This window comes from Sciurus vulgaris (genome assembly GCF_902686455.1).
Source record: "Sciurus vulgaris genome assembly, chromosome: 2".
NCBI lineage: Eukaryota > Metazoa > Chordata > Mammalia > Rodentia > Sciuridae > Sciurus > Sciurus vulgaris.
The window spans coordinates 196,729,860-196,751,403 of NC_136462.1; the positions used below are offsets into that span (position 1 = coordinate 196,729,860).

General features: G+C 42.9%; 1 protein-coding gene across 1 annotated transcript in view; it reads left to right on the plus strand.

Annotated features, from left to right (window-relative positions):
- DOK5 (docking protein 5) overlaps nt 1-21,544 on the plus strand; it is a 176,576-nt gene that overhangs the window by 78,032 nt on the left and 77,000 nt on the right. The window contains exon 2 of the mRNA XM_079127571.1: nt 17,446-17,553. Coding sequence (XP_078983697.1) covers nt 17,446-17,553 — 108 coding nt within the window. The remainder of the gene's footprint in view (nt 1-17,445; nt 17,554-21,544) is intronic.

Below are 21,544 nucleotides of genomic sequence, written 5' to 3' on the forward strand. Positions count from 1 at the left end.
CTGGGTTTCCTTCTCTTGAATTCTTGGCTCAAATTTTTTTACAGCATGACTTTTATCCTCACCCTTCTCCTCTTTTCTGGCAACATCTGTTCCTTGTGGGTTTTGTCTCTCTTTTTTTTAACAGTGCTTTCTCAAGCGTGGAATTCATTTCTCTCTCTTTCTTGGAGAGTGACATTCTAATTTTCTGTGCCGAGCCCTCGCACTGAGTGGTTTTTCCCCCGCGTTGCGCCCGTCACGTGGAGGTGCAGATTCTGAGCCCCCTGAAATGCTGCCTCCTGAGTCAGCGCAGCCGCTCAGCTGCAGAACAGGCATTTTTAATGAAAACTCCCTAATTTGAGATTTTAATATTTTGCGACAGCAGATAGCTATTTCTCAATTCTGCCAGAACCTGTTTCTAATTATAGGAATATGCTTGTTTTTGTCTATATGGAAATTTCTTCATCTTGAGGTTCTGTGGTTTTAGAATGAAACCTACTGATGTATGAAAACTCCAATGTGACAGATGGCCACCAGCCTTTCTCCACGGTATGAAAAAATAGCATTGTAGTGGAATCAACTTTAAGGAAAAATGTGTTCTATAATCGTTCAAAGAAATCTTTCTTTTAAAACAATGCCTCTCAATCTGATTGTTTGTACTCTACATATCCTGGACTTCTCTCTCTCTCTCTCTTTTTCTCTCTCTCCTAAAAAGATGTTAAGGCTGGTTTGGAAATGTCAAGTTCACTGTAGGCTTTTTTTTTTTTATATTGAAAAGTGCTATTTATGAAATAATGGGAATTGTATGAGTTTGTAGTATGACTTTTCCCTGTTCATTCATTTCCTCGTTTGTTTATTCTGACATTCAAAACAAAAGAATTGAGAACTTGGTGCTCTTTAGGCCTTGCGGTTAAAATGCTTTCATATTCTAAGGAGGAAGGAAGAAAGCAGATGAATCAGCTGGCACAGTGGCAGACCCTGACTTGAATCAGTGTTTGGGGGCCCATGTGCTTTAGATGTGGTTGGAGGGACAGTTTCTGGAGAAGGGGCATCACGGTCAGCAGTGAGTGCACCCATGGCCTCTGTTACCTCCACAGTGTTTGCTCTGGGAATTCATTGTCCCCATTCACCCTAACTCTGGGCCCACCCATGTGGGATGAACTGCAACTGGACACGAGCAAAGCTTGTAAAAGCATTTTCAAACTTCCAGTTCTAGGAAGAGAGAGGAGCTCCTCCTCCTTGCACTGTGACTGTAAACCTGGGACGTTGTACACAAGTCAGACTCAAGTCATCTCTGAAAATAGACAAAGGAGACATGCTGGCTCGCTGTGGCCTCATATATGTCACACATGGAGCTGAAGACACCAGCAACCAAGAAATGTCAACAGGCAGGAACAGGAGAAGTGGAAGTCCAACAAATGTTCTCTCTCTGGCCAAAGGATCAAGAAGTGTGTCCACTTAACGAGGTACAAAACGTTAAGGCATTGACTTCTCTGTTGCAGCTGAATGCTACAGGAGAGACCACAACTGCACCCTCTCCAGGAAGGCCAAGCAGCCAGGAGTCTCCACCCTGTGAGAGGGCAATGAGCGTCCCAGCACACCACCAAGGGAGCACACGTGAAGGCCAAGCAGAGAGCTGGGACTTTCATGCTTGCCAGTTAGCTACAGGCCCTCCCGACGGTGGTGTTGGTAGAGCAAGGAAGCCTGGATTTCCTAGCCACCACTGGTATGGAAGTGCTCTGCCTCCCCCAACTGGGGAGGTGTCTAGGGGAACAATGATATCAGCATCACCCAGAGTAACGACACTCCAGATGTGCAATCAGTGGAGACTATGGCAGACAGAGCTGCTTCCCCTACTCAACAATAATGAGCTCCCACAAATGTCACAGATTCTGTGGGGGAGCCCAGTTTTCCATCAGCAGTGATGAAGAGACCCACTCTCCTACCTCTTCCCTGCTGTGGCTGTTAGAGGAATCTAGTTAACACCCACCTAATTAAGGTCCAGGATCTTAAAACATAATGCCCCAAATGCCTAGCTTTCAATAAAAAATCGCTCATTATGCTAAGAATTGGGAAGATCTCAACAGAAACCAACATTTGAGCTAACACGGATGGTAGATTTAAATGATGATGATGTTAAGGGAGCTATGCTAAAAATACCCCAATGAACAGTCACAAACATGCCTAAGACACATGGGCAAAAATCAAGACTCTCAAGTAAAGCAATAGAAAACTTCCTCAAAGAAATGAGATGCAAAGAAGGACCAAGTAAGAAATTTAGAAATAAAAAATTCAGTAACAAAATAAAAGGTATAATGGATAGGCTCAACAGAGAGTAGTGTACAGAGTAAAGGTAGAACAATAGAAATTACCCAATTGAAACAAAAGAGAGGAAATAGACTGCAAAAACATGACACTTTTAGGAACCTGTGGAACAATAACTAGAGATTTACCATTCCTTCATATCCTCAGGCTCCAGAAGAAAAGGAACAGGCTGAGCAAAAACTCAAAGAAATAATGGCTGAAAGGAATTGACAGAGGAAATTCACCCTTCAAGTGCTAAAAGAGCCACTAATCCAGAATCTCATGTTTAGTGAAAATATCCTTCAGAAATGAAGAGGAAAGCAAGACATTGCCAGGTGAAGGAAAATGAGAATTTGCTACTAGCAGATCTCACTTGAAAGAGTAACTGATGAAAGATTTCTAAACAGAAAAGAAAGGATACAAGAGAGAACCCAGGGAGGTAAGAAAGAACTCAGTAAGCAAAAACACAGGTAAATACAGATTTTCTTTCCCCTAAAGTGTTCTAAATTGTCTTCAGAGGTTGAAGCAAAAATTATAACACCATCCGATGTGATTTCAGGCATAGAGAGGAAGTATTTGAGACAATTACAGACAGATGAGTGTAATTACATTAAGGGTGGTAAGATTTATCCCAGAGAAATGATGACTTATTTTTATACAGAAATTTGGATGTGAGGTCCACAACTGGAAATGACCCAGATGTCCTCCAGTGAAGGAGTGGAGGGCAAACTGATCCATCAGTGCCATGGAATACTTGCACCTGGGTCAATCTGCAGAGACTCATGCTGAGGGAAAAATACCAACCCAAAGGAAACATCCTGCAGGCATGCATTTCCACACATTCTTGAAATGCCTAAATTCTGTAAAAGGAAAAGAGACTAGGTTGCCAAGGAGTGAGGACAGCATTGTGCAGGACATGCTTGTGAGGATAAAGGGCAGGTGAGGTGATGGACATGTTCTGTGTCTTGACTGTACCAATGTCTGACCAACTTCTGTGTCCTGGTTGTGGCCTACTGGAGTTTTGCAAGAGATTAGTAAGAAATCTTTAGGAGAGATTTGTAAGAAATACAGGATCTACCTGTAATATTTTGTACATCTCTAGGTGAGTCTACCATTATCTGCAATTAACAAGCTTAATTAAAAAATAAAAATGACACTACTTGCCCCTCTGGGCCTCTGCTCTCTACTAGCCAGCTAGAAACCCAGAGATGCACTGTGCAGCCCTGAGTCATCCAAGGCAGCCTCAAAACAACCTGTTAGATGACTGTACACGTGTGAATGACCCCAGCTGTGATCAGTGAAGCCAAGTCAGATCAACACAGTTGCTCATCAGCCATTACATCCATGAGAAGTGATAAATGGTGGTTGTTTTAAGCTAAGTTTTGGGACCATTTGTTTTATATGATTTCTCATAAATATATTTGTATATACATATAAAATGATATGTTATTTGTTATTCCTGTCTCCTCTTTCTTCCTGTGCTGATGATGGCACCCAGGGCCTTGTGCATGCTAGGCAAGGGCTCTACCTCTGAGCTACATCCACAGCCTGACCATTTATTTTTCAACCCCACTGAATACTCATTGGTTACGTATTGCCTCTGTGTTCCAAGAAGGACATCCATATCTGTCCCCAGATGCCAGGCACTGTGGTGTATTCTGGGGTGTTTGGCTATCTGTCTCTGCATGGTAGAAAGTGAACTTTTTGGACTCTGTATACTGCTATTTCCCCCATGCTTGGAATAGTGCCTAGCACATAGTAGATGGTATATATTTGCAGAATTAATGAACAAATGAAGGAAAAACATCTATGTTCTCCTTGTTTGCATACATGTGATCACCTACTTGGATAGTATGAGCTGCGAAGCACTATGGAGCACTTACTGCATACCAGGAAATAGGCTAAGTTCTTTAAAGGTCTTAATTTTTCCAGTTTTCAAGACATCCCTATAGAGAAGATAATAAAAACTAAAAATCTGGTATATAAAGGCCTAGCCTATAATGTAGACATAACTGCCTGTTCATTATGTTTAATTAGATGTTAGTAGGCATGACCCAATCAATATATTCTTCAATGAATTCCATAACTCCTACTTATTTGACTTTTTCCAGGCTTTCTTAGCTACCTGCTGGAGCTAAAACTCTTGACTCTTATTCTCACCTTTATATCCAGTCCCATCAGTAAATCTTGTTGATTGTATTTTCAGAATATGTCCAGATTCTGAGCACTGCTCACCTGGCCCCTTCCATCCTAGTGAGTCCCCTCCGCCAGGTGGTGCATTGCACAGTTCTCCTAAGCAGCTGCTCTGCTTCTGCTGTCCCTGCCCCACAGTGCACCTGACCACACTTGGATCTCCCATTCAGGACTCTTCAGCTCATTTCCTGTCTCACTCAGAGAAAAAGCCAAGGTCTTCCCAGGGAGACCCATGAGGCCTGCCCATCCCCACCCTCCCGCTCCCTGCCAGCCTGTCCCTCACCTGCTCACCTCCCCCTTCCTTCAGCATGCCAGGTGTCACGAGTGCTGTGTCATTAACATTGACAAAACACCTTTTCATCGCTCCACAGTGTCAGGAGGTATGGAGTAACAGTGATCACAGGCAATACTCCTTTCAGCAGTGGCAGTTCGCCGAATACTTGTGGGTCACCTGTAGTCAAGCTGGGCAAACACACAAGTTCTTTTATTCCAGTCTTAATTTCTAATATCTAAACAGTCAAGTCATAGCCGTCTCTGATATATAAACAGGTCCCAAAAAGGGCCAAAGGGGCCCCAGGGTTACAGGATGCTGAGCCCAGAGCACAGGCAGAGAGGGACGGGAGTGCAGAGAGTGAGTGTAGGTGGTCAGGTGACCCAGTTCCACAGGGTTGTCACAGCAGAGGGTCCTGAGGATGACAGTTTCAGTTGCAGACCGTCAGCTTGGAGCAGGCCACCCGTGCTCCTCACGGGCAGGTGAAACCGCAGTTGGCTGATAGGGAAGGGACATCAGAGGTTGGTTGCTGTGGTCATTTTCCTGGACAAGGTCTGTGATGAGTGACCAGGTGACCCAGTGAAGTGCCTCCATGTTCAATACCCAGGGGGTTTTGAGGTCTCCAGTGAGGATCTCATCTGGTGAAGTTGATAAGTGCTTGTGCCTGGTATGCCTGATATGGATTGGGATGTCCATGTCCAGGTACTCCTTGATTTAGTTTGATAAATTGGCACAAATAAGTTATCTATCAATTCGTATCATATGGTGGTATTGGGCAGATGGTGGCTGTTTATGTGTAGGATCAAGGTATGAAGTCATTCTACCTTGGCACTTATACGCAAAATGGAGTAGCTCATGGAAAGCTACTGCTCTGTGCAACGAAGTAACTCAGGGCAGACATATCCGGGGAACTGCTGTTCTCTACATCAAAGAGCAATTCAGAGCAGGGAATGGCCTGCTCTGCACACCAGACGTGGTCAGTCTCAGCTGCTTTCTCTGCCTCAAGCCCCATGTCCATCTGTTTAGTCCCTCGAGTCTTTCAGCCTGTGGTTCAGCCATCACCTGCAGGGATGTCCCCTTTCAGGTCTCATGTCCACCACTAGTGATTCCTATCCACTTTCTTTGACTTACTCTCCTTCATGGTGTCTGTTCTGCATATGGTATTATCTGTGCGGTATAGAATGCACATGCATGTACACATACATGTGCTGTGTGCACACATGTGCTTGTGACATAAGTGTCTTATTGATCATAAGTCCATCGGAGGATCGGATTTGTTCTGTTTAGTTTGCAACCAAATCCCTTATACCAGAACAGGGCCTGGCACCTGGCAGGAACCCAGTGAGTATTTGTTGGATAATAAGTGACCCATATCAGCTCCAATTCGGTTTTTGAATGGAATACTCACAAAGTAGTTTAGATCCTCCAGTGGCTGCTTGGCTTGTTTCTCTACAAGGCTCATTTAAAAATGGAAGCCAGACAAAGCACACAAGTGCTTGTGGCTTCTCTCTGCAGCTCTGCTCCTCACTCCTCTTTTCCCATGCTGTCCACCTGGAGAGTGAGGCCACTAGGGAGACAGGAGGAAGCCGAGACACAACATGCCCTTGGACAGCAGGCGTTCTCCATCTGGAAACACTGCACTGAGAGGGTGGGCTTCCTCTGTGTAGGGAGACACTGCATGGCAGAGATACAGTTCATGGCAGATACTGCATGGCAGATACAGTTCATGGCAGATACAATTCATGGCAGATACTGCATGGCAGATACAGTTCATGGCAGATACAGTTCATGGCAGATACTGCATGGCAGATACTGCATGGCAGATACAGTTCATGGCAGATACAATTCATGGCATATACTGCATGGCAGATATAGTTCATGGCAGATACAGTTCACAGCAGATACTACATGGCAGATACAGTTCATGGCAGATACAGTTCATGGCAGATAACTGCATGGCATATACTGCATGGCAGATATAGTTCATGGCAGATACAGTTCACGGCAGATGCTGCATGGCAGATACAGTTCATGGCAGATACTGCATGGCAGATACCACATGGCAGATACAGTTCATGGCAGATACAGTTCATGGCAGATACTGCATGGCAGACACTGCATGGCAGATACAGTTCATGGCAGATACAGTTCACGGCAGATACTGCATGGCAGATACAGTTCATGGCAGATGCTGCATGGCAGATACAGTTCATGGCAGATGCTGCATGGCAGATGCTGCATGGCAGATACAGTTCATGGCAGATACAGTTCATGACAGATACCACATGGCAGATACAGTTCATGGCAGATACAGTTCATGGCAGATACTGCATGGCAGATACAGTTCATGGCAGATGCTGCATGGCAGATACAGTTCATGGCAGATGCTGCATGGCAGATGCTGCATGGCAGATACAGTTCATGGCAGATACAGTTCATGACAGATACCACATGGCAGATACAGTTCATGGCAGATACAGTTCATGGCAGATACTGCATGGCAGATACAGTTCATGACAGATACAGTTCATGACAGATACAGTTCATGGCAGATACTGCATGGCAGATACAGTTCATGACAGATACAGTTCATGACAGATACAGTTCATGGTAGATACTGCATGGCAGATACAGTTCACGGCAGATACAGTTCATGGCAGATACAGTTCATGGCAGATGCTGCATGGCAGATACTGTTCATAGCAAATACTGATTTTTCCAGATACAGAGTTTTTCCAAAATAACATTATTATCATTATTTTGCAATACTGGGGATCTGACCCAGGGCTGGTACATTGCTGTTTTGATTAGACAAAAAACTGTATATTTACTATGCATGTTTACATATAGACTTCTAAATGAAGAATATATGGTGAAGAAAGTCACAGGGCCTGGAGTGTCTTGTTGAGGCACGGGGTTTTGCCCTAAAAGCAGTTGGCAGCACACAAGAGCACCGACATGGTCAGTAGTGTCACAAAGATCCACCCAGACACTTGTAGAAAATGGATCGAGAACCTCCTGAAATACAGAAGGTGGTGGTTTTGTTAGGGCGTCAGTTCCCTGCAGAGAAGTACTGGTATTCCAGGTTTGGCTGGAGGGAAGATTCACGGGCCTTGGCGACCTATGGATTGTGTTAAGAGATGGTTTTCACAGCAGGTGAAATCATGACTCCAACACAGATGTAGAATGAACACATTCAAGATCCTAAGTAGCGCTGGGGAGATAGCTCAGTTGATAGAGTGCTTGCCTTGCAAGCACAAGGCCCTGGGTTCAATCCCCAGCACCACACACAAAAAAAAAAAAAAAAAAAAAAAAAAAAAAAAATTAAGTGAGGGAACAAAGCAGAATAGTATAACCAGCTCACAGGGTAACTTAATTAAGTGAGGGAACAAAGCAGAATAGTATAACCAGCTCACAGGGTAACCTAAAGGACTAAAGGACTCACACTTGTATATAGTCAGATAGTGAATGAGAGTCTGAAAGGAGGCGGATCTAGCTTCATGGACTGTGGGGGTGAAGAAGTCAATCAAGCCTGTCTGAATGGGACATAATTTGCATCTTTATGGATGGGAATTATTTTGTATTGCTATCAGTTGTCTTCCATTTATGGAGTGTAGAATAAATAGCTCTAGCAGAATCAAAAGCAGGGAGGGATTACGCCAGAGAATCCATAACTTTCCATGGAAGCACAGATTTTCCTCTAGAATTCTGTGTGTGTTGTGTGTGTGTGTGAGAGGGGAAGAGAGAGAGAGAGAGAGAGAGAGAGAGAGAGAGAGAGAGAGAGAGAAGAATCAAAAAGAGCCCATAATCTTGCACAAACACTATTTACTGGTTGAGAGAGAGGGAGAGAGAGAGAGAGAGAGTGTGTGTGTGTGTGTGGGTGTGGGTGTGTGTGAGAGAGAGAGAGAGAGAAGAATCAAAAAGAGCCCATAATCTTGCACAAACACTATTTATTGGTTGAGAGAGAGAGAGAGAGAGAGAGAATAAAAAAGAGCCCATAATCTTGCACAAACACTATTTATTGGTTGAGAGAGAGAGAGAGAGAGAGAGAATAAAAAAGAGCCCATAATCTTGCACAAACACTATTTACTGGTTGAGAGTGTGTGTGTGTGTTTGGGTGTGGATGTGGGGGTGTGGGGGTGTATGTTTATAATGGAGGAGAAACAGATTAAAAGCAGGAGTAATGCCCTTTTTTATATATATGACAATAATTTGGTAATAGGATTTTTTATAGTATGAATATTATTTTGCATCATCATTTTTTAATGATGGCCATTTCCGGTTTACAGATATGCCATAATTAATTAAAGGCGTCCGTCCTCTGGAACATTTAGAGCTTTTCCAGTTGTTATTCCACAGAGCCCTCTTCCCACAGGTTCCCATATTTCCTTAATTATTTCCTTGGGGAGGATTTCCAGGAAGTAGTATTTGTGGGTGGAAGTGTGGGCATAGTTCTGTCTCTGCAAATGTCGTGCTCAGTAAAGGGTCACCCTAGCTAAGTTGATCGCCTGTGGATACTTTTTGATCCTCCGTATACATATTTTATTTTGTGATTAATTATCCCAGTTTGGCTAGTATTTTTCTTTGCAGTGAATTTAAAATGTACCTTGCTATTCATGGGGCATTCTTCTCCAAATGAGCGTTTCTTCTCTTACAGATGAAAGGTACATAAGGTGATAGGCATGAGTGTGTTGTTCACTCATTAAGAGATTTTTCTTTTTTCCTTCATAAAGTACATGATTCTGACCCGACTCACTATTTTGGAAAGCAGGTTTGGCAGCAGCCTACAAGTTAAGGCTCACGATGCCAACTCACTCCCTCTTGTTCTCTGCTAGTACCAGCCTCTAGAATCCTGCCACAGACCATCCTTCAGAGGCCTGGAATATTTTCACCAGCCTGGTCTCCTGTGTTGTAGAAGCAGAACTTTCCGGTCAGTTGCAGAGAGAGAGGGGAGGGAATTAGTGCTGGGCTCACTCCCATTTCCTGGCTCTCCTTGGCCAAGACCTGCCTTGACTTGAGGATGGCATCAAACAGCAACATCCTCTGGGGCTGTCAGGGAGTCCTTGGACTGTGGCATTTCACGGCCCCAAAGGGACAGAGGAACCTGGCCCTGGATGGTAGCATGAGCCAGAGGCGGGGGCCAGGGGCTCATGGGGCAGGACTGGACAGCCCCAGGTGGTGGGCTGCACGGCCAGCAGGGAGTCAGTCCATCAGCCTGGACAATAGTTTGCTGCCTTGTGACTAAGGGAGCCCACCAGGCTGAGAGAGAGGCACAAGAAGCTGAGAAAAGCAGAGAAATCGCGTGAGATTCTTCTCATGTAGCTAGTAATACTCAGCATGCTTGCGTTTTACACTTCTGACCGGGATATTGAAGATGCTTCTTACAAACTCCCAGGAGACGTTGGAGTCCTGGTTTAGGGCCCTAAGACCCCAATTTCAGAATCTCCCTCAAAAGCGATTACTGTAGGTGAACACTTGGTGCCAGTGAACTTAAAATCACAAATGCAAATGCCACACTGAAATAGATTAGCTATAAAGTAGTCGTCCAGATGAAAGAGCATATGGCCACAACGAGATGTCTCTCTTTAGATTACGATAAGCATGAAAATAAACTTCTCACAGATGGCTCGGCCCTTAGTCTGAGTTTGTGCATCCCTGGGATTTTAACTTTTCTGGAAAAATCCTGGAGAAATGGTTAAGAGCTTGTTTTCCAGAATTAAGCAAACCAAAGTGGGACTCCTGGCTTGTCTGAGTGAGCTTGTGAACCCTTAGTAAGATGCTTAACCTTAATAACACTATAACTTTCTCATCTGTAAAATAGGGACAGGACCAACACCTGCCTCATAGGGTTACTGGGAGGATGAATTGAACACACACACACAGGGCTCAGCATTCTGAAACACAGAGAAATAATTCAGCTGGTGCCACCCATTGGTACTAACATCCTCCATGAAAGCCTATTTGATTTGCTTTGGAGAATGGATGAACATGGAGCTGGGGTATAAGAAAGATGCTAGTTGAGCATTCTGCACCTGAGGATACATTTCTAGAGCTTGGGGAGGATGTTTGGAGGTGAGAAAGTTCATGGGAAGACAGAAAGGAATGCTGGAGAATTGGAAAGCAGTCATACCTACCTTTCCCCCCGGTGTGCACTTTGACTTCATAGCATGAGCTGTGTCCCAAGACTAGGTCTGGGACGCTCTTCCAAGGCCTCCACATTAATTGCACAACAGTGATTCCTCAGTGGTCCACATGGATATGCAAAATTTGGTGACAGGGCTTGGGAAAGGATCAGGTCAACGCTTAAACACAATTTTATTAAAGCAAAATTTTGACTTGTGGAGAGACGTGGAATATATGGGGTTCTCACATGAGGCATGTTTGCCCCTCGTACCCCCAGGATGTATTCATCAAGCAGATTTTTATGTTTGTCACAGGTGACCAGAGCTAGAAGAGCTGAGACATTCTTCCGTAGACCAGTGATTAGAAACCACAACCTACTGCCTAATTTTGTAAATGAAGTTTTATTGGAAGATAGCTGCACTCATTCATTTACATATGTCCTGTGGCTACTTTCACGCTGTATGCCAGGAGTTGAATTGTTTGCAACAAAGACCTCAGTGCTTTGAAGACAAAATTATTTATCACCTGGCCCTTTACAAAAAGAGTGTGCTGACGCTTGCAGGAGACCCTAATGAAGACCAAAGGTCAGTCTTCACCCAGACTGACCTCTTCTTTCCTGCTCACATGGATACAGTACACTGTTTCCTTTTAGCAAGAATTTTGTGACTCAAATTTGCTTTCTGCTTTGTAACTGTGCATCCTGCAGAAGTGTAATTGGACCGTTTGTGCCATTGCGATGGACTGCGAATAAAATTAGGAACGCTAGGCATATTCTTCATTGTTTCATCTGCTCCTTGGCAGTAGAAATGTTGGTGAACCTGCCAGAATATTCTTTGATAGAAAAAAGAAACCAACGATAATGTCAGAGATTTTAACCCAGAACTAAGCAATTATTAAAGGATATTGAGGTTTTCTTTCTTTTCTTGTTTTAAATCATTCTGGGGACTAAAGCATGGTTGCTTTAATCAAGCAGGTTTTTATGTTGATCAAGGGTCACCAGAGATAGGGTCTGGCTAAGCTGCTGAGGCTACCCTCCTACTTGCAATGTTCCTGCCTCAGCCTCCTGACTCACTGGGATTATGGGCATGTGTCACCAAGCCCAGCAAGAATATCAACCTTTAAAGGCAGGAACAAAAATGGAAGCAAAGCAAATTATATATGGATTAGTGACAATTTAAGGCTGAAAATTAAATATAATAAATCCACCATCTCCTAGAGCAAAATGCACACTGAATGAGATTTTCATGTTACTCCTGACTCTGCTGCATGTCCACACAGGTTGTTGGAACTGAACGGCATGCTTCTCTGTGTGAGCTTTGGCAGTGACTTGTGTTGATTGACTTGTCCTAATCAGGGACTTTGAAAATATTCATAAAACCTCATATTTCCCAGGTGTGTAGCCTCAGATCAGCATGCATGCATCTATAGTAGTGGCTCTAATTTTGCACCCACAGAAGGAGATATTTGGCAACATCTAGAGACAGTTTTGGTTGTTTAATGGGGTAGGGGATGATGTTACTATGGCATTTACAGAGATGCTGCTACATCCCTAGCATAGCACAGGACAGCCCTCTGTTGTGAAAAATTTCTCTGGTCCCAAATGTCAATATTGAGATATCCCAACAGTACAGTCTTTCTGCCATTGAATTCTCCATTGTTATATTATGACCAGTAAAACTACTCTTTATAAGGTTGGTAAAAGGTTCTTACAAGTGAAAACATCTGTTAGTTTAAAAGCTCATTTGAAAAATGTTAATTAAATAATGCTATGAATGTTGGATTTGTTATATTAAATAGGAAGAAGAAAGTTAAATGAATCCATTTAAAAATCTGTCTTAAGCTATTAAATGGGATGGGGATATTTTCAGATTGTCATCCTTTGAAAGAAAGTCTGTTCATCCATCTAGTCTGTGCATGTTTTCATGTTTGGGGAATCCTGTTGCCTCTAAAGCAATACTGAGCTGTTTAGGATTTGGCTGGTAAGCGACCGTCCCAGGGTTTGTAGGTCGGAGTGCAGCAGCAGTTGGAAAAGTGACTTTAGCACAACAGACCGAGTTTGCCTTCAGTGCTCGTCTCTCAAACTCAAGATGACATCTCACGCTGTTCTATTTCAAACACTGCCGTGTGCCCCTTGTTGGAAACCCTGGTCCCAGAGGGCCTCAACTTGAAACACTTGCTGGAGAATTCTTTGTCACCAGTCCCAAGAGAGAGGCATGGCATTGTCTGAAAGCACTTTATGAATATTTTTGGCATTGGCTTACAATTGAAAATAAAACTCTCAGGGAATATGTTGAAGACAAATTTGTCTGGCCTTACCCCTGGAGCTCCTGAATCGTCAGTTCTCGGCTCACCCTAGAAATCTGCAGAGGTATCAGTTACCTTGAGGGATGCTGGGCCATGCGCAGAGTTACTGGTGTCCAGTGGCTGACAGGACAAAGGAGGACTCTTAATGGCACGTGCCACTCTCGGCCCCTCTGTGGTCTCCTTTGCTGCCGTGTGCTGTGCGTTACAGTTTGAGAACCTGAGCTGCCCTTTCATGAACCAATCTTGAGTTTCCCTGATCCTCATCCTGCTGATAAATGGACATGTTTTGATTCATTCCATGGTGACTTTCCAGCCAGGCTGTATGTGAATGGATGTGATGGTATTTTTATTGTTATTTAACTATAACATTGCACTTTTGTCCCTACTGCTTAATAAAACAAAAGAAAAACCAAACGTGCGAAGCAGAAGTCCCCCAAACTTCAAGCAGATTAATGGAAGGTAGACATGCTGAAATTGAGGAACCTTCAGCTCGCATTCAAGCAGCCTTTGGAAAGAAGCCAGGCCAATCCTGATTCCACTGAGAAGAAAATGAACATTTTTTTTTAAAAAGTCAGAAATGTTCTCATTAAAAATTTGGCTTGAATATTGAGGCATAATTAGGAAATTTAAAATAACTTTCTTAGAGGAAAAAAAATTTATAGTAGGCACACTTTTTGCATACCTTTCGAGTGTTGGATTTCTGTGCTTATTATCAGGGGCAGGTTCAGAAGAAAGAGGCCAATCATGGACTGACAGTGAGAAGGCCATTTCCCACACCCCATATTTGAACAAGCAAGGTGACAGTCAATCCTGCTGTAATTACATCCTCTGGTGGGGCACCGTGTCCAGAGAACTGTTGACTCGTATTCCTGAGTAAGGGGGATGTTGGTAAGACTCTGCCAACCCTGGCCCTGGGCACGCACACGTTCAAGGCTGGGACTCTACCCCAAGAGGGCTTTCTGCTTGAACTCTTACCAATAGCCCTGGTGACTTGCCTTCCTCAAGTCACCTGGTCTGGTGGTTAATTAGACTGTGGTCTGATGGCCAAACAAACAGGACAGGAGAAGAGATGTGGAGGACAGTCAATAGATTCAGCTAAAGTACACCCAAATATCTCTGCATCTTTCCACTATGAAAATTTCACTGGACATTTTACTTTGAGATAATGGTAGATCCCATTTAGTTATAAGAAGTAGTATACAACGATCTTATACCCTTCCCCAGTTTCTCTGGTAGTAAAGTCTTCCATAAATAACAGTACAATGTCATAAACAGGACTGATGTTGATACAGTCAAGATCCCTAAGTTCCTCGCCTTGAGGGTCCCACAGGTTGACCCTTCAGAGCCATACCCATCCCTGGCCTTCAACAACCGTTGATCTGTCTCCCACATCTATACTTTTGTCATTTCAAGAATGATGGCTAGGCCTTGGAGTAGCCTAGGCAGGCCTTGGGCTCCACCCCAGCATTGCAGAAACTGTAATCTACTGGGTTTCCTTTTTGTTTTCCCCTCTCAGTGCAGGTCTCTGGAGATCCACTCAAGTTGTTGCATGCACCAGTTGCTCATTCTTTTTATTGGGAAGCAGTATTCCAACGTGTGGCTGTACCACAGTTTGGTTAACCATCCGCCCATTGAAGTGCACCTGGGCTGTAGAAATCTAGGTTTCGTTATGAACAAGGCTGCCGTGGACATTCATAGGCTGATATTGTGGAGGGCTATAAGTTGGCATCTCTGTGGAATCAGTTCCTGAGTGCAGCTGCTGGTCATCTGTTGCTCATGTAGTTCATTTTAAGAAAATGCCACTTGTTCTTCAGAGAAGCAGCACCATTTTATGTTCCCACCAGCAATGTACGGGAGACCCATTTCTCCACGTCTTCTCAGTATTTCCATGGTGGTTATTATTTCAGCTGATCTGACAGGTGTATAGTGATACCTCGTGTTAGTTTTAATTTACGCTTCGCCACTGGTGGTGACGTTGGACACCTTGCATGTGCTTTGGGAATCTCTGTATATCTATATCCTCTTTGACGAAATGCCTTTTCATGCCTTTCGTCCATTTGGATTCGTCCTGTTTTAATTTTTTTTTTTTTAATGTTGAGATTTGAGAGTTTATTTATTTATTCCAAATATCAGTCCTTGGTCACATCTGGCTTGCACATTTTTTCTCCCAGTCTCTAGTTTTGTCTTTTCTTCCTTCTAACAGGGTCTTTCATTTCCAAGTCTTCAATTTTGAGGAGGTCGATTTTAGCACATCTTCTTTTTGTGGATGGATCTGACATCAAGTCTAAGTACTCTTGTTCCACCCTAAAATTTCTGTACTTTTATATTATATTTAAGTCCGTTTTCAGTTACTTGTTGCACAAGGGATGTAGTAGTGTCCAGTCAAGGTGAGTTTGTCTGGCCTCTGCTTCTCCCATGGGCATTCAGAGCCTCTGGCACCATTTGGTGAAAGGTTATTCTTCCTCCACTGAGCTGCTTTTCCACCTTTGTCTATGTTGTGGTGTCCCTGGATGGATTCAGTTGTTATGCAGGATGAAAGCTAATAGAATTGATGTTAATTACACTCTTACCTCTGGGTGTTTGAGAAATAACAGAATTCTCTTTGATTTAATGACGGCATTAACTTTTATTAAGCCAAACAAAAACTAACAAACAAAACCCCAAACCTATTCTCATGACCCAGAGAAAACATTGTTAACGTTGTGATATGTTTTGTCTTTTTTCATACACTTGAGTATAGTGGAGATTATGGCAAAAACAAAGTTTTAGATTCTGCTTTCCCCATGGCATTTATGAACTCTCTCATGTCATTAGAAATTCCTTCTGGAACTTGTTTCAGGTGAGCTGCATATGTTATTCTGTTGCTGGATAACGAGTATTGTACATGTGGTATAATTTGCTGAATACACATTACGTATATTCTTTGCATTATTATGATTTGTATGATGACTGGTTATGTTATCTTATAGATGTATAAAATATCATTTATATTATGTATTGTATATCATAATATATACTGCATATTTACTATATTTATTTGTATCATATTTACTGTATGTAATAACTATCTGTTACCCTATGGATGAATAATTTACATTCCATTGCATATTACAGAAGTAATTTGATTTGTGACTCCTTTTTGTTGAAGAGTGAGTAATTTCTATTTCTCATCACTATAACCAACCAGTAACATTTTAGTTTCTGTTTAGTGGTATCAGACCCATTGCTAAGCCTCTGTATTCAGAACCAAACTTCAGAGAAGAGTGGATTCACTTTCTTTTTACCACACCAAAGAAGATAATGGGACAGAGGGTAAAATGGAACATATTAAGCATTGCAGACAAATAGTAGCAAACCTGAACTCCTCTCACCCCCAGTGAGACTTGTAAAAAGTATTTTGAATTGACTTGATTCTGGTTTGAAAGACCAAATGGTTGACAGAGATTTTCTTATGTTTCTTTTTAGAGGTTCTTAATACATGCAATTCTTTTATGGGTGGAAATGACAAAACCACACATGTGGTGCTTTGAAGGTAACCCAGGAATCAAAGATAACCATGACTGAAAGTTCTCACCAACCTGCACTGGAATGTGGACTTTCTCATTTGTGCACTAAATATTGGGCCTTTGCCTTAGGATAAATCCCTTTTCATATTTATTTATTTATTTAGTACTGAGGATTGAACCTAGGATGCTCATCCACTGAGCCACATCCTCAGCCCTTTTTGAAAATTTTGAGACAAGGTTTTCCAGGTTGCCCACCTTGGCCCTGAACTTGGGATTCTTCTGCCTCAGCCTCTGGAGTTGTTGGTATTACAGTTGTGTGAAGCACCCCTGGTCTAAATCTCTGTTGATTTAAGGTCTTTGTCAAATCGACTTTAAAAATCTGAGCCACCAGCCTCAGTTTATAGCCCTCCAGCATTGACCTTTCTTCTGGGATAAATTTCCTAAGTAGGAAGTTAAAGCCATTGACCTTGGCTTTTCTGGGTTAAATTTCCTAAGTAGGAATCTGGTTGGTGTTGATTTACCAATTGTTTGCTAACCCAGAAACTTGCCTTCAAATAATGATTTTCTTTTGCTTCCAGTAACTGAATATTAGAGTTTTCCATTGTGGAAACAGTTTGTTTTTAAATATTCATTTTCCCAAAACAACATCAAATTTCTGGTTTGAATATTTTACAGGTGAAAACATGAAAAAAAAAAAAAAAAAGTGCAAATGACAATAGCAACTGAGTCAGTGGAGATGCCCAGCTCAGTCTTTGTCTTTCTTTCCAGATTTATCAGCGATGCTGGTTGGTATTCAAGAAAGCTTCAAGCAAGGGTCCAAAAAGGCTGGAGAAGTTTTCTGACGAACGTGCTGCATATTTTAGGTGTTATCATAAGGTAAGGCTTGTCACGGCGGCTTTAGAGAAGTCTGTTTGCAAGGAGGTGACTTGAATTTATTGAGTCTGAAAACTCATCTGAATTATGTAACAAAGATCCTAATGATGCTTCTTCCATGTACAAACTATCCCTGTCATAACATTTATTTGCTAATTGTTTAAAATAATTGATTAATGTAAAGTGGCTCTTGTGGTCTCCCACTCTCTGCTGTTGTTGTTTTCTTTCTATGACTGTGTTGCTGTGTGAATTTTCTGCTTGAATAGTAGACCCTTCCCCCAAGAGCAGACCCCTCGAGGGACTGGGTCTCCTTGGGTCTAACACAGTTCCTGCTGTGGAAGAGACACGTGCTCCCTTGAAGAGGGTGGGGAAGGAATGAAGACAGATGATGGGGAAGAGGACCAGGTTCACCCATTAGTTTATGTCTCCAAGTCGGATGACTAAATTTAATTCAGATTTGTAGTTTTCTTAGTGAAACTTTGTCACTAAAAGTAGTAACTAAAACATATCATTGAGGAACAGACCATTAAGGCAAATATGAGATTTACTTACTGTTCAGATTCACAAATTTGGCAAGTCTTCCCTGCTATGTGGCAGTATTTCTCGGGTCCTTGTTAACACATGGCCTCTGTATTTTCTCCTTCATGGAAATGTGTGATAGTGCCTGGTTAACACTCCCCTGGGTACTGGTTATTCTCGTATTGAGAAAATATTGCTCTTATCTATGGAGGACCTGAGCTTATTTTATGATAGAATGTTTTAATTTTGAAGACTCTTTTGTCCTCATTTGGTGAGAATTCACTGGGGTGGGCCCTCTTTGCCATTTAAAATTTTATGTGAAGCCAGTAAATCTATTAGCTAAGACCCTTGGCTGGGTGGGGAAGTGAACAGGCTTCTCTTTTGCTCAAGTTCTTTAGAAGTAATTATTTCATAGCATCTTATAAAAGGCATGTGTTGACACCTCTGTTGATGTAATGTGAAAAGCAGTAGCTGTATCTCCCCCCACGCCATGCTGGAGTTGGAACCCAGGGCCTCTTGTGCTTTATCATTGAGCTACACCCCCCACCCTGTATTGCTTCTCAAAGTAGAGAAATAAAGAGTTTGCTATGCTTTATGAGCACATCTGCACATTCATTAGAAAAGAAGGACGTAAACTACGAGTTCAGATTTCCTCTACCATTTATCTTCCATGCACAGGAGATGTTCACTCAGGGAGGAGTCGTTGAACTGCATACCTGTTACTGAGGAGTAGTGATCCACGAAGCCAGTGAACCCTTGCAGGCAGTCTTGAGCCAAGCTGTCCATTTCTGTCACCCTGTAGATCACTGGTATCTAGTCATGTGGAGCCAGATGTGTTATATACCAGTTATCTCCCAGGTACCCAGTGTCCTATCTAATGACAAGATGGAAGGATGCTGAAGGAATGACTGCTGCAGGTTTGCTTGAGAGGCGTACCTTCAGATGGAACTCCAAGTGCCCAAGGGGGTATTTGTTCATCTTTGGGAAAAGATGAAGCTTAGGTAGTGAGAAGTTCTAGTTAGGCTTCAGCCCTTCTCTTGAAAACCTTGACTAGTATATAACTTGACAATTCAGCATCATGCCCTTATCTGGTTGTAGTGTGTGGTCGCTGGTGCCCCTAAATCCTTCCTGATTCTGAGAGCACTCCAAACACATCTAGAAATAGCCCATTTTCCCAGTCCCCTATTCAGTACTTTTCTGAATATAGAAAACCAGCTAGACAGACTGTGTTCTGCCGACAGACCTAGGCATACCTAAGAGAAGTGAGGACAGCCTCACTTATGGAATCCTCAAATCTAGGCCATCAGTACATGGTGCTGGCTCTGTGTTCAGAACCTGTGGAGACTGAACACTCCAACAACCCCTGCCTTTGCCACTGGGGCCAAGCCACTGAGCTGCTCATTCCTGGCCTGTTGGCTTCTACATCCCTTCAGGACACTGCCCACCTGAAATCCCTGAGCCAGGGCCCTGCAATGGCCTGCAGGATCACATGACTTGGCTCTCTGTTGCCTGTTGAACCTCATCCCTCACTTTCTCCAATCCCATTTAACTGCTCTGGGTACCCTGGGATGCTTGCTTTCTGTAGAAGATGCGAGGCACACTCTTGCCATTGCTGTTCTGTCTTCTGGAATTCTTCCCCTGCCCTCCTGCCCACCTAGCCCACTCCCTTAATTGCTTCAGGGCATTCCTCAGATTCCTCTGAGTGAGGCCATTCCTTGACCACCTTATCTAAAGTAGAATCCAGCTGCACACACATCCCTTCCAGTCTCTGCTTTACTTTCTTCTTGGCACTTATTGTTGTAGATACACTTAGTATTTCCTGTCCAGTACTAAAAGAGAAGGTCCACAACGGAGATTTTCTTGTGTGTGTTGGGGGAGAAATGGGCATCAGTATTAATTACTAGTACCTAACACATAGTAGACACTTTAAAAAGTACTGGCTAAGGTGAAACATTGAATACTATCAGTAGAGGAAATGGAATACATATAGAGGTTGGCATGCCTGTATTTAGTTTACCAGAGGAAATCTGTGCTCGAGGCATCTGAAAATAGGAAAAGGAATTTTGCTTTGCAGGAAATGGGATGCATAGTAAACCAGGGGTAGAAAAAGCCTGACCTGGGAAGTCCTGGGTAGACAGGTTCAAAGGAAAAACCAAAGTGGATTGAAAAAGTCTCCCTCGAACGTGAAAGGAGGGAGGAGGGGTGAAGGCAAACTCTTTCAGATTTCTACCTGCTGACTTTGGAATTTAATATGCAGATCTTTGGAGGACTTGGTAAGCCACAGTCTCTTTCATCTGTCATGATCATTAACCAAAGTTCAAAGCATTAGGAACAAGAGGAATTATCTACATTAAGCCTCCGAGCCCTTGATGAGTTGCTGCAGCCGATTCATCCTCCTGAGCTCTTTCGGATCTGATGCATTTAGTATTAATCTCTTGAGGGCATATAAAGAGCTGGGGTAATTCTGCGATATGCATTTTTTATCTAAATACTGTGTAATTTATGAATCTTGATCATAAAATACCAAGGTTATAAATAGGACGCTGTGACCAGACTTCAGAGTGTGTTCTAATATAAACAAAGCAATTTCCAAAAGAATTGAGGAAATGTACATTATGCTTTCGATCCATACAGAGGTGGTAGGGCCTGTGGGACACATCCTTCCTGTGGGAAATCTTTAATCTTTGTGAAAGCACGTTTCATTGTTCAAGATATTATTTTTTTATATGCCAGTTTTGCGTATCTGAGTCTTCTAAAAAGTTTTAACGTAAGAAATTGTGGTTTTTAGAACTCCGTGTATTTTGTATTGAGAAGGTAGCTGAGGGTGCGCCCATGTAAAATTGGGAAATAAATATGTGAATGATGCACACACAGAACAATTCACTTTTCATTTCTTTAACTCCTGCAGGAAGCACCCCTCAAGTCCCTTGAGCTGTCACAGATGGCTCTGAATTTGATTAACTGTAATTGCAACAACGTTACAACTCCAGCAACTGTAAAAATAGCTCCTGACCTTCTTGTTAAAGCTAACTCCCTGTTTTCATTGAGCAAACAAGTTGCCCACGCCAGCCAGGGGGATTGGGAGTTTCCTTGCATAGTTTCACTTTTTTGGGATGAGTAACAATTGGGACAGAATCTTAAGTGGAAGGGAGACCATCTGCTTTCCAAGCCGAGGCAAATGGCGTGGCAGGAGTTGTGACAGCCCAGGGTTTGGGCAACCAGGGTGCTGGTCCCTGTGCATCTCTGTCAAATTTCTTCTCTGTGTGAAGGTGACCCCCAGGGCACCTCTCATATCTGCTTCTCTGCTGTCACACAGTGCTGAGCCTTAATGACCCAGTGCATGGTGGACAAGACAATTCCAAGTCCCATTCTATCGTATTTTCCCAAATGTGTGCCAGAGTGTGGCAAAGAAGAGCGCAGTGATTAGCAAACTTTTTTGGTCAGAGACATTTGGGAACTGCAACGTTTACACCCC